Source organism: Cydia amplana, chromosome 21, assembly GCF_948474715.1.
Source record: "Cydia amplana chromosome 21, ilCydAmpl1.1, whole genome shotgun sequence".
NCBI lineage: Eukaryota > Metazoa > Arthropoda > Insecta > Lepidoptera > Tortricidae > Cydia > Cydia amplana.
Genome location: NC_086089.1, coordinates 5,474,342 through 5,488,100, shown reverse-complemented (window position 1 = coordinate 5,488,100; position 13,759 = coordinate 5,474,342). Strand labels below are relative to the sequence as shown.

The window sequence follows — 13,759 nt, the reverse complement described above, 5'->3', positions numbered from 1 at the left end:
TAAGGTGCCGTATGCGCCAGCTAATACGAGTAAATCGAGATTGAGGTAATCGGAGGATTATAAAATAAAACAAGATATACTGAACCTATGGTTGGGGCAGAAATGGTTCTTTATAAGACGACCGCGAATCGAAAGACTACAAGATAAGGCTTTCATCAAGGTGGGCCAAGGATCTAGTCAAGAACGCAGGGAACTGGTTACGAGCAATGAGTCAGTGCACGACCGTTCACTGTCGAGGTTTTTAAGGTGGAAGTTTTTCGGCTGATATGATGATGATGACATGATTATGACAAAGTAAAACCTGTCACCTATCTATCCATCCGGATGTTCTTTATACTATATCAATGATCCGGATACAAATTTGGCTTGCTTACATTTAAAAAAAAAACATTTAAAAAACAATATATATTTAGTCTGCTAGCCGTGGCACAATAAGCGGCGGGGGCTGCGGCCCCTGCTGGTGAGGGTAGAAGGCGTCTCCGCCGCCCTCCTCGTGCTTGGGCATGTCGCCCGCCTGCGGGTACGGGTGGTGCGGCGGCGCGCCCATCCATTGCGGGTACCAGTACAGACCCTGGAATTAAACAGTAGTTAAGGGAAATTACCTGTTAAGGAGCGAATAGAATATAACCATTCCTTTATGAGCTAGATCTGTGTCGAAATGCTTAGGGCAAGGAACATCTCCTTAGCGTTTCGACTGTGTGTATGGTTATCTAGTCTAGGGCGACACAAACATATGGAGCCACTTCACATGGCAATTTCCTCGCGAGGTGGCTTATTCTGAATGGACTCACCTAATCATTATCACCAGGCCTTGATTCATGGTTAAAATGCTTCGAAAAACAGTTTAAAACTTTAAGTAACAGTTACGATAAGTTGTTGCATCACATCACAGAGTTCCTTCCTTACAAGTTTACCACACCGTATATCACATCCACAACTGATCTCAACTGTCCTAAACAACACAGAACAAGTATAACTAACCTTGTTGCCGGACCCCTGGCACGTGTATCTGTACTCGTTGATGGTGAGCGGGTCCAGGTAGCTGATGCCCGCGATGGACCCGTAGTTCGGGGGGAACATGAACCAGCACCCGTCTAGAGAATCTGCATAAAAGCATAAACCAGTGGTACTTGAATAACCCAAAAAGAAAATCATAAATTAGATTTATAACAAGCTTACAGTGTGTCTTAATTGATTCTGTTTTTCCGGCCGCAAGCTTGATAACCAAAATTACCAAAACTGACATGTCAGGGAAATTTATGTCTAGTACCTATCCCTATTTTCTGAACTAACACCATACATATTTGACGACCGTTCTGGCCTAGTGGCTACCCTGCCTGTGAAGATGATGGTCTTGGGTTCAAATCCCGGTAAGGGCATTTATTTGTGAGATGAACACAGATATTTGTTCCTGAGTCATCTTTTCTAGTATATTTGTATATTACATAATTACATTACATATATCGTTGCCTGGGTACCCACATTCCACAAGCCCACAACACAAGAATTCTTGAGCTTACCTTGGGACTTAGTCAATTTGTGTAAGAATATTTATTTATTTAAGTATCATATAATGGTTTTATCTTTTACTATGTTTTTTACGGATGCAGCTTCCTTGACTACCCAACTTTAAGGGAAAAACGGATGCACTGACTTGCATGTGAAGTTGACTTGGACCCTTAATTGGATGATAGGGTAGCCAAGCTAGAGTCGGGCATATATACCTACCCACTCTGAGACTCCGAACCCTGGGTTCTAAAGGACTTACTTAGAATAAACACTAATATGAGCAATATATGATGGTGGACTTACAAGTAACGTTGCTGGCATCGAAACCGTTGTTACTTGGAGTGGTAAAGGCGTTGGGAGGTAGAGTGCTGGATTCCAACCATGGTGGTACGGGTGCTAGACCAGTGCCAGGGTCGCCCGGGATCGTGAAAGGACCTAGTTTTGAAAATATTATTTACTTAAAACAATTCAATTTGAAGTAGGTAAGTAGGTATGCATGTATAATAATATAATTCCTTTATTTACAAACATGCATGTATAATAATATAATTCCTTTATATACAGTGGTGTTACTAAAAGAAATTAAAAACTAGCTTAAATCTAAAATAGGCCATTGAGGCATTGTACCAAGGATGCTGGCGACATTTCCTCGCTGTATCGCAATGCTGATACGTTGTGCGGGGCCCCACCCAGAGGCGATATTTAATTGTTAATAGAACATGTATATATATAAATAATCACGTCACTTTTCGGTTGCAACTGCAACATTAGCACTAGGATGTAACTAACTATTGTGTATGTAAACAATGTTACGTTACCTCCATAAAAGTTGGTGTTGTTCCATTCGCACACGTGGTGGTCGCAGAAGAGAGGGGTATACTTCTCCTTCGTGTAGTACGCCTGCCCGTTCGGTAGGAACTGAACAAATCAACAAATTCAATTTATAGTGGTCCTTTGAACCGGATAGTCTAATATTTAAAGGAGGTAGAAGTTGACTCCATATCCAGCCCAACCAGAATCCGGAATGTATCTGGGTTATACATAGACAGAGACAGAAATTATTTCGTCCTGTGTCCGATAGTTAAGGATACTGAAGGATGTGACTTACATCGTCCGAAACTATTCCTGTAGGTATCTCAACATAGTTTTCGGAAGGATCTAAAATAATAAGGATATAAAAAGCACGCAACTATACATAGAACTACTACCTACTATAAAGGGTATAGCCGGGTAAGCATTGCCAAACTGCCCTTAGCGAAAAAAACAATTTCCTTTTACTGGATTATTAACCTATATATAAGTAGTGCTTTCACCAAATATTAAGCCTCAAATGCTTCAGATTTAAAAAAAAAATGCAAAAAAAGAAAAATCATTTTTATTTTATTACAGCCAAAGTACTAATCCGATTTCTTTGTAATTTGGGTATGTTGTATATACAATTAAGGTCGCTTTCTGAAAATAATAATATTGAATTATCTCTTAAAATAATAGTAAAAAATTTAGATGAAAATTTTCAGAAAAATAAAAAAAATACATGCGAGATAGCGACAGTTATCAAATTTACATATTTCATGTAGAATTTAATAATGTTTAACATATATTTTTTTCAAAAATTAAAATCGGGATTAACAGTGTTAAAAACTCGAATTTGTAACATCCCATAATACCTTCTCTTCATACAAAATAACTTGTACGTTATACTAGAAAGTTATATTCCCAACGCAATTTGAATTTAGAACGCGACTTATTTTGCTGAGCGCGGACCTTAAACTCCGTGGCTGTATGCGGCTAGGGCGAACGGCATTCAGAGATAAAAAAAAAGCGCGGGAACAGGAAAATAGGCATAAATTTTATACAGAGCGTTAACGATTGAAAAATGTCTGTTCCTTTGATGAATAAAATACGTCACATTCTAAATTCAAATTCGGACTGCGTTCACAATATACTTCATTCGTTTATGACTACTTAGCTTTGCTTGTATGAAGAGAGAGTATTATGGGATGTTACAAATTCGAGTATTTCACACTGTTAATCCCGATTTTAATTAAAAAAAAAATATATGTTAAACATTATTAAATTCTACATAAAATATGTAAATTTGACAACTGTCGCTATCTCGCACGTATTTTTTTTATTTTTCTGAAAATTTTAATCTCAATTTTTTACTATTATTTTAAGAGATAATTCAATATAATTTTTTTCAGAAAGCGACCTTAATTGTATATACAACATACCCAAATTACAAAGAAATCGGATTAGTACTTGTTGAAGTATAACGCTGGCCATTTTTAGAATCTAGTTTAAATTTTAATATGTCTAGGCCTGTGTTTGTTTTACTTGTCACTCGGCAACAATTTTTCTCATTGTAAACATTATGTCACATGTAATTTTATAATAATATACATTAAATATTTCACTTCTATCCAACTGTGTTTATCATCGACTCCGCATACTACTAATAGGTTATGTGCTACATGTGAAGTGTAAAATATTTTGTGAAAATATTATTATATAACTCGAAATATGGATGAGTATACTAATTCGAAAGTTACTTTGGAAAAGCTGAAAGGTACCATTAACTATCGCGATTGGGCATTCCAGGTAGAGAATATACTCGTATTCGAGGATCTATGGCAATGCATTACGGGAAAACAAGAAACCGCAGGTGAGAACGACGCTACCAAATTAGCTCGTAAAGAGGAGAGGGCTCGAGCGAGGCTTTGTTTGAGCGTGGAAAAATCGTGCTATCCTCACATCACGCAGGCGAAAACTGCTAAAGATGTGTGGAATGCCTTGAAAAAGGCATACGATGACACCGGGTTGCACAGGAGATTGTCGTGTCTGCGAACTTTATGCTCCATTAAGCTGGAACAGTTCGATAGCATGGAGATTTATGTCAACGAGATCTTGTCACTTGCTGAACAACTGAGTAGCATGAAGAAACCTCTTGATGATGAATTTCTGGCTGCTATTATGCTTCAAGGGTTACCTCAAGACTATGAGCCAATGATAATGGCTCTGGAGCATTCTAGTATAGATATAACTACAGATATGGTAAAAACAAAACTTCTTCAAGATAAGAGATGGAAAGGGAGCGTCGCTGGTGGTAGCAATAGCGATGGCTGCTTATTTACAAGGAATCGTAGTAATGAAAAAGCTAGCTCCCGAGGCCAGAAGAAAAATGCCTCAAGTACATGAAAACACGCTAGTACCTCGTCAAGTACGAACAAGTTGTGGTGTTGGAAGTGTCGTTCTAAAGGACATACCAAGAAGGATTGTCCTCAATCGGACCGTAATGGAGCGATGACGACTTCTATGGTGCTGTCTGCACTTAACACGGACAGTTCGTGGATTATTGATTCTGGAGCGACAGATAATATGTCAGGACGCCAAGAATGGTTTCAAGCTCTTGATGAGTCGTCGACTAAGGAGGTGTGTGTTGCTAACGGTAAGAAGTTAGAAGTGAATGGGAAAGGTGACGTACATTTTACGGTTAACTCTCGTGGACAAACGATAGATACAACTTTGAAAGATGTAATGCTTGTACCTGACCTTACTGTTAATTTAATATCTGTGTCTACTCTTGCTGAAAAGGGATTTAAATTTATTTTTGATAATAATGGATGTGACATACTTAAAGCTGGTAAAGTAGTTTTACATGCTAGGAAAGTTGGGAGAGTTTACAGGCTTAATTCTGTAGGTAAAGTCAATCTGACAACGTCATCTACGTCTAAGGATATGATGTTATGGCATCAACGTTTAGCTCATATAAATTTTGACAGCTTGGCATCACTTAGGAAGGTTGCTAATGACATTGACTTTCAGGTTACTACTCAGAAGAAAGTTTGTGATGTGTGTCTTAAGGGTAAGCAATCCCGCGCTCCCTTTGTGACCGATCATAACAAACAGGTGGCCGAGACGCGGCTGGCGCTCATTCACAGTGACGTCATGGGGCCGATGCCGACTACTTCTCTCGGAGGCAAGCGCTACGTCCTCACGTTCCTAGACGACTACTCCAGGAAGGTGTTCGCCTATCCCATTGCAAAGAAGAGTGAAGTGTGTAAGTACACTAAAGATTTTATTAGACTGGTAGAGAATCAGTGTAGTGCTAAAGTCAAGGTACTGAGAACAGATAATGGCTCTGAGTACGTAAATGCTGAGTTGACGGACTTCTTTAAGAAGAAAGGCATTGTACATCAGCTGACGGTACCCTATTCTAGTCAGCAGAATGGATCCGCGGAGCGCCTGAATCGTTCTTTACTTGACAAGGTCAGATGTCTACTGTATAACGCAAATCTCGATGACAAGATGTGGGCAGAGGCTGTAAACACAGCGGCGTTTCTGATCAACAGATCGCCAAGCTCGAGACTTTCTGGTAGGTTACCTGAAGAGGTATGGAGTGGTAAGAAAGTGAGCCTTAAAAATCTGCGTGTCTTTGGTTGCGAGGCATTTGCTCATGTAGATGACTGTAAACGTAAAAAGTTAGACCCCAAAAGTAGAAGGCTAATCTTTTTAGGTTACTATGATAACGTGAAAGGATATCGTTTGTTCAATCCTGATGATAATAAGATCGTTGTGTCACGTGATGTGGTGTTCAACGAATCTGTGTTTCCAGGGAGACATTCTAAAATAGGGCCAAAACGTGTGTTTGAACCTATTTATCTTACAGGAGGTGATAATGAGAGGGAGATGCTGGAGACTACGTCGGTTGAGGCGGAGCCAGAGTACCCGTTGGCTGAGTCGTCAGATCATCCACTTGAGGCGGAGCCAGAGTACCTGTTGGCTGAGTCATCAGATCATCCTCTTGAGGCGGAGCCAGATAAAGTTCCTGCCGAATCACCAAATCATCCTGTTGAGTTGGAGTGTGAACGCGAGGCTAGTGAAGATTCGGTAAGATTGCCTGAATTGGCTCCAGAGTCTACTGGTCAACGATATAACCTACGCCCACGTATGCCTAAGACAACTTGTAACATAACTAACGTGTGTAATGTGACAGAACCCATAGAGCCGCGTACTGTCAAAGAAGCTTTGAGTTGTGAAGATAAAGAGTTATGGCAGAAGGCCATGAAAGAGGAAATTGATTCTTTTGTCTTACACGGAGCTTGGGAACTTACTGATAAACCGGTTGACAAGAACGTCGTTAAAAATAAGTGGATTTTTACCCTTAAACGAGACTCAGATGGGAACATTACACGTTATAAGGCAAGGTTGGTAGCTAAAGGCTTTACTCAAAAATATGGTGAAGATTTCCAAGAAACTTTTTCGCCGGTCGTTCGTCACTGTTCTATAAGATTGTTGTTATCTCTGGCTGTGGAAATGAATCTTAAGATTGATCATTTAGACGTGCAGACAGCATTCCTGAATGGAGATTTGCAGGAGGAGATCTTTATGCAACAACCGGAAGGTTTCATATGTCCTAGCAATGAGAACAAAGTATATAGATTACGAAAGGCTGTTTATGGGTTGAAGCAAGCATCGCGATCCTGGTACCAAAAGGTAAAACATGTCTTACTTTCTTTGGGATACAGACAGTGTAAACAAGAGGACTGCATCTTCACTAAGAGATCAGGTGAGTCGATTGTTTTTATCGCTCTGTATGTTGACGATTTTTTCGTGTTTTATAATGACAAACGTCTGGCTGAGACGTTAAAAAGTTCTTTGTCAAAGGTTTTTAAACTCAAAGACTTAGGCCCGGTACGAAACATGTTAGGTATAAAGGTAGAACGTGATGCAACTTCCATCAAACTAAGTCAGGAAAAGCGGATTGACAATATGTTAGATCGTTTTGGCATGACAGACTGTAAGCCTGTAAAGTCTCCCATGATAACTAATGTTAGTTCTGTCGTTGAGAGTTCTAATAATGCTACAAATAACATTGTAACGAAGTTTCCGTATCAAGAGTTGATTGGTAGTCTTATGTATTTATGCGTAACTACGCGACCTGACATTTCGTTTGCCGTGTCATTTTTAAGTAAATTTAACAGTTGTTATACGGAATTCCATTGGAATCAAGCCAAGCGTATACTGCGATATCTTAAAGGCACTAAGCAAAAGGCTTTGATATTTAAGAAGTCGAATGTAGATCCCGTTCTTGAGGGTTATTCTGATGCAGATTGGGCGGCTGATCCTGATCGAAAGTCGTACACGGGGTATGTGTTTAAATACGCCGGTAATTCGGTATCTTGGGGTAGCTACAAACAGTCGTGCATATCGCTTTCGTCGACCGAGGCGGAGTATTGCAGCTTGAGCGAAGCGAGTAGAGAAGCGGTGTTCCTACAAGCTTTAATTAAGGAATTGTTAATGACGACTAGTTGTAAAATAGTAATGTATTGTGATAATCAATCTGCTATACAGCTTGCTACCAATCACACTCATCACAGACGGAGCAAGCATATAGAAATAAGATTTCATTACGTTAGAGATATGATAGATAGGTTTAACGTTGAAATTGTATACATCCCTACGGGTGAAATGTTAGCAGATGTGTTCACTAAGCCCCTGGGCTGTGTCAAGCACGAGGTGTTCACTCGTCAGCTTGGTGTGGCATGAAGCCATGATGATGCCCACGTTATGGGGGGGTGTTGAAGTATAACGCTGGCCATTTTTAGAATCTAGTTTAAATTTTAATATGTCTAGGCCTGTGTTTGTTTTACTTGTCACTCGGCAACAATTTTTCTCATTGTAAACATTATGTCACATGTAATTTTATAATAATATACATTAAATATTTCACTTCTATCCAACTGTGTTTATCATCGACTCCGCATACTACTAATAGTACTTTGGCTGTAATAAAATAAAAATGATTTTTCTTTTTTTGCATTTTTTTTTTAAATCTGAAGCATTTGAGGCTTAATATTTGGTGAAAGCACTACTTATATATAGGTTAATAATCCAGTAAAAGGAAATTGTTTTTTTCGCTAAGGGCAGTTTGGCCATGCTTACCCGGCTATACCCTTAATTGTCTATAGATGGTCAAGCAAATCTTGTCAGTAGAAAAAGGCGCGAAATTCAAATTTTATATGGGACGATATCCCTTCGAGTGTACATTTTTCAAATTTGCCGCCTTTTTCTACTGACAAGATCTGCTTGACCATCTATAATGTGTTAATTCATTGGTTAATTCCATCAAAAATAACATAGGCTAGAGCGCCATCTACGCTTAGTTTATACCTACGCCGTTCCCCGTTCGTGACCAAGCGGTCATCGAACGGATCATGAGGATTTGATAGTTAAGTCATAACTGGTTGGTAAGCAACAACCAATTATGACTTAACTAGGTATCGAATCCTCCAAAATAATCTAACTTAACAAATAAAGTCAATGACCATATCCGTGGATATCCTGGTCCAAACCATCCAAACTTACTAGCATGTAGTCGTGATGGCGGAACCGTATGCCCTGTACGTTGAAGTCGAGGATGAAGGAGCCGGAGGTGATGATGCAGGAGGCGGCGGTGAGCGGCGGCAGCTTGTACACCTCCGTGCCGCACTTCACCAGCGCCTTCGGCAGCGTCACCGCGTCGCGCTCGTGCTGCAAGCCTTTCTTGAACGGAAATCTGGCAAGTTTAAACGTTGTTTTACCTTTTCTTCTTCTATGAATCTTCTCGGGGCAGAGGTGTAGGGTTGGAGCCGGTGTTTGGCGTTTATAAGCGCATTGTAATTATGCCTACTTGAATAAACTATCTTTTATCTTTATCTTTATGCAGGGGAGCGCGTAAAGCCTACCCAGTCCTTATGTTGCCCTAACCAGTGGTGTCTTCTATTGGGATTGCGGGAGTGTACCTAATTGTACGAAGATCAGGCTTCATCTGAATTTATGGATTGAGCTTAAAATGAACTCAGTACTGACTTTAAGAATGCTGCTCGCTCTCTTCCATAGGGGTTCCCGAGTTGGTAGAGAGCGGAACAAAAGTGCTTACGTACAGTCACGCTCCGTGATTGTTACGCCATTTAGGGTTCTAGCTAAATTTGACAATCCATAGCGTAAGTATGGAACAACCAATTTATCTAGGACCCTTAATGACGTAACAATCCCGTGTGGTGACTGTACAAGGAACCCGATGCTATGCACTGAATTATGCAGTAGGTAGGTATATGCAAAAATGATCATTGCCAATCATCTATCACCATAATCTGTTCATCACACACACGTTCAATCTCTTTCTCTCAGCTGTTGTAATTCTAGTGCGTTAGATTAGAGGACCTCTACAAAAAACTTATACAAGAATTAGAAAAAAACTTCCAAACCTATACCTACTTAATATAGCTGGTCAAACAAATCTTGTCAGTAAAAAAGGCGCGAAATGCAAATTTTCTATGGGACGATATCCCTTCGCGCCTACACTTCAAATTTGCCGCCTTTTTCTACTGACAAGATCTGCTTGACCAAGTATAACTTGATATTTTCACCTGTAGATGCACACTTGAAGATGGCACTCGAGCCCGTGCAAATAATTATCAGTAGCAAAGGCCAAGCTGGGGTCCTCCTCGAGATAATACTTGTTCTCGTCCATGAAGTGCACGAAGCCGAGGAAGTGGAAGCCGCGGCCCTTGCAGTAGGGCGCCGGCCCGCGCCCCATGTTGTAGATGTCGCTGTACAGCTCCGACACGAACAAGTACACGTTGCGGCCGCAGTAGTATTCTGCAAATAAGTTTCTAGGTGTTTTTAGTAACCCCGCGAATGGACGATAGGTACGCTGTGAAGACGATGTTCCTATCCTTAAATAATGAGATCTTGCAAGTCTGATGAGCATAGGAAAACAAAATTACATCAAGGGCAGCCGCGACCTCCCATTCTGACTGTACCTACTGACAAATTAGCGGCGCATCCGAAGCAAATCGTTGTTCATTGTTGCCAGTATCTGCTAATTTGTGCGTGAAGTGTTGAACGAGTAATACTGGTGCAACTGTTATTTCTGAATACTGGGCCTTGCTACGCACCGGGCCTTATATGCCTCACCTACCTTACCCGTCAATTTTATGTTAAGCTCCTAATGTGTTTGTCTTGCTACCTTGACTGAGATAAAACTCTGAAGGCACGGCGCCGCCTGAAGCCTGGTTGTAAGTGGCGACGCGCTCCGTCTTAATGGCGTTGTGGTTGTCGTACATCGTTAGCATGTTGTCTATCGCGTCTTCCAGCGCTATTAGGAGTACCTGCAAAAAATGTTAGTACTTCACTGAACAGAAAATAAACTTTAATACGACGAAATAAGGTCTATTAATGGCCAGTTCTACCTTCAGCTCCTTGACGTGCATGTGAACGAACCTGCCGAGATGATCCACGGCGATATGCACTAGCTCGTTGATCATGTACTGCAAACAATAAACAAAATAATATTTAATAGTTATTTGTACAACAAGAGATCAAAGTTTGATATTTCTTCGAGTGCTTATTTTGAGTCCCGTGCAAGCGAAAGATTCTATACTAGATTCACGAGCGTAGCGAGTTAATCTAATTTAGAATCTTGAGCGTAGTAAGGGACTCAAAAGCGCACGAGATGTAAATAACTTTGATCTCGTGTAGTTCACAAAACTTTTCACCTCAGCAGTGAGAACATATATTAGAGAACCCGAAAAATATATTCCTTTTTCATCACTTACCTATTCACTCATGTTTTCTTAAGATATACCAACAATTAAGTTTTCACCTCAGCAGCTCGAACAAGGGTACTTTGCTACTTAAAAACAGTGAGCAAAATCGCATTTTGCTCACTGAGTGAGCAAAATTGCATTTTGCTCATTTTGTCTCTATCAGTGAGCAAAATACGATTTTGTTCACTGTTTTTAAGTAGCAAAGTACCCTTGTTCGAGCTGCTGAGGTGAAAAAAAAATTGTTCTTGTTTGTTCCATAGTCGTACTTTGTCCGAAAAACTTTGGTGTAGTTCAAGACACAGTGGTGTTAAGTGTGGTGTTAAGTAAATATTCCTAATCATAATATACATATAGAATGCTTGCGACAGTCTTGCAGTATTTGCAGAGATATTATCGGTGCATTGTACAATTTTATTAAGAGTAGGTTTATATAGGTTTCTTCTTTCTGCCACGTAGGTACTTACCTAGTGGCAATAGAAATACCTACCCATTTTCTGAAAAATTTTAACATCTTCTAATTAAGATTCATGAATGGACGGAGCGGAGACCTAGTAATAAGATTAAGAAGGGTTCAGAGGGCCTACCGCAAACACCAAAGTTCGCAAATTGCCGGTGTCTGTTCTCTTTTACTCCAATTAACGTGTAGATAATTATTAATTATATAGAGTGACAGAGAAAGATGCCCATAATTTGCGAACTTCGGTGTTCGCGGTAGATTCTCGGGTAGGTACAGGGGTGTACCGCGAAAACCGTAATTTGCAAATTTGCGAACTTCAATTTTCGCGGTTATAGCCCAGATATATAACAAAACACAACCTGGTCAGGCGCCTTTTTGATCTTCATCATCTGAAGCTGGTAGTGCGCTAAATGGTCCAACTTGTCCGTAGGATCGTGTCCGTAGATCTCGAAGGCATCGATTATCATGGCCAGAGTAACGTTCTGGCCTGGTGACTGGCAGCATGGGTGGTTCTTTGGGTCGTAGCCCAACTGAAATACAAAACATATTCATGGTTTGGACTCTACTTTTTGTACTCCTTTTTCCGTTTTAATATTTAAATAATATTTTAAGTGAAGTCCAGGCGAGCCAATTTTCGCCAATCTGATTAAATTGTCCGATTAAATCAGGACGTGCGGACGCAAACGCCAATTTGGCTCAGCGAATTCGACCGCTGATTATGACCGATATTACCGATAAAATGGGGTGTGGACGCAAGAATACCAATTTGTGATGCTAGTATTTTCATTTTGGAGCTATTTTTTAACTTAGAGGGATTTTGATCGCATCCCATATCACCATAAATCTTAAATTGGTGATTAAATTGGAGATTGACGCCAATTTCATTTCTGATCAAATCGGTCGATTTGCCCAGCTCGCCTGGACATGACTTTAAAATATTTTAAATCGCTTACTTACCACATTCATAAAACATTGTAAAAGTAAAATAAAGCTTAACACTTTGCCAATCGTGGCCATTAGTACCTACGCCAAACTGAGAATGAAAGCAAAGTGCCCTTGTTATTTTTAATTGCCATTTTAACAATCCATCAAGATTAAATCAAAGTTATTTCTGTTAGCTAATTGCAACTAGTATACAGTATACCTATTTGTTTTTATCCAAATGATGAAAGGAGGGTAATGTTTTTTGTTCGTCTTTTGTACCTTTGTAGAATTCAACCAAAAGAAATGATAAGTAGGTATTTATTATGCTGGAAATACTGCATTATACTTATGTGAAATTTGGTAAATATTAAGTTTAAATGTTTAGTAACATTTTGGCGGAAAATCGAAAAACATATAGCTATGTAAGCGGCGAAATTCATTGTATTGTTTTTGTTTCCGACGGAGTGCCGCTGGCACATGGACATTATTAGTCACACTTAAAGAATGAGGCGCCCTTCACACTTAAAGGACGGCGCCGCATTGACACTACACACTTTAAAGGTCGGGCAAAGCCCAACATTCAGCGGGCTTCGCGCGCTCTTTCATACAGCACACTTAAAAGTCGGGCGAAGCCCGACATTCAGCGCGCTTGACAGTTTTAGGTACAGTATGTATAAGTTACTCATAGAATTCTGGCGGCAAAACATTGCAGTAATATCTATTAAGGATTCGGAAAAAAAAAATCAATAAAAAAGCGGCCAAGTGCGAGTCGGACTCGCCCATGAAGGGTTCGTATTTAGGCGATTTATGACGTATTAAAAAAAAAACTACTTACTAGATCTCGTTCAAACCAATTTTCGGTGGAAGTTTGCATGGTAATGTACGTCATATATTTTGTTTAGTTTTATCATTCTCTTATTCTAGAAGTTACAGGGGGGGAGGGGGGGACACACTTTTTACCATTTTGGAAGTATCTCTCGCGCAAACTATTCAGTTTAGAAAATATGATATTAGAAACCTCAATATCATTTTTGAAGACCTATATATCCATAGATACCCCACACGTATGGGTTTGATGAAAAAAAAATTTTGAGTTTCAGTTCTAAGTATGGGGAACCCCCAAAATTTATTGTTTATTTTGTTTAAATTACGCGGGAGCGTAGTGCGGCCAAAAGATAAGTTGTGCCACTGTTAAAGCCGCACCAAGGTCACGGTGCGCCGTACCCATATGTGAGAGCGAGAAAGAGATATATCTTTTTCGCTCTCACTTATGGGT

At 39.9% G+C, this 13,759-nt stretch overlaps 1 protein-coding gene across 1 annotated transcript; it reads right to left on the bottom strand.

Annotated features, from left to right (window-relative positions):
* Window positions 1-390: 390 nt before the first annotated feature.
* Window positions 391-12,641, bottom strand: LOC134657824 (uncharacterized). Its single transcript, XM_063513396.1, has 10 exons — window positions 12,517-12,641; window positions 11,919-12,089; window positions 10,746-10,823; window positions 10,523-10,664; window positions 9,921-10,152; window positions 8,878-9,067; window positions 2,328-2,427; window positions 1,813-1,944; window positions 982-1,103; window positions 391-571 (listed from the first exon to the last, which is right to left on the bottom strand). The coding sequence occupies exons 1-10, from the start codon at window positions 12,574-12,576 to the stop codon at window positions 410-412; spliced, it is 1,389 nt and encodes a 462-aa protein (XP_063369466.1). The 5' UTR covers window positions 12,577-12,641; the 3' UTR covers window positions 391-409.
* Window positions 12,642-13,759: the final 1,118 nt, after the last annotated feature.

Coding starts and splice junctions, on each gene's coding strand:
- LOC134657824 (XM_063513396.1), bottom strand. CDS start 12,576: ATGGCCACGATTGGCAAAGTGTTAAGCTTTATTTTACTTTTACAATGT. Junction 10,665..10,745: donor TGCACGTCAAGGAGCTGAAG/GTAGAACTGGCC, acceptor CATTTTTTGCAG/GTACTCCTAATAGCGCTGGA. Junction 10,153..10,522: donor AGAGTTTTATCTCAGTCAAG/GTAGCAAGACAA, acceptor ACTTATTTGCAG/AATACTACTGCGGCCGCAAC.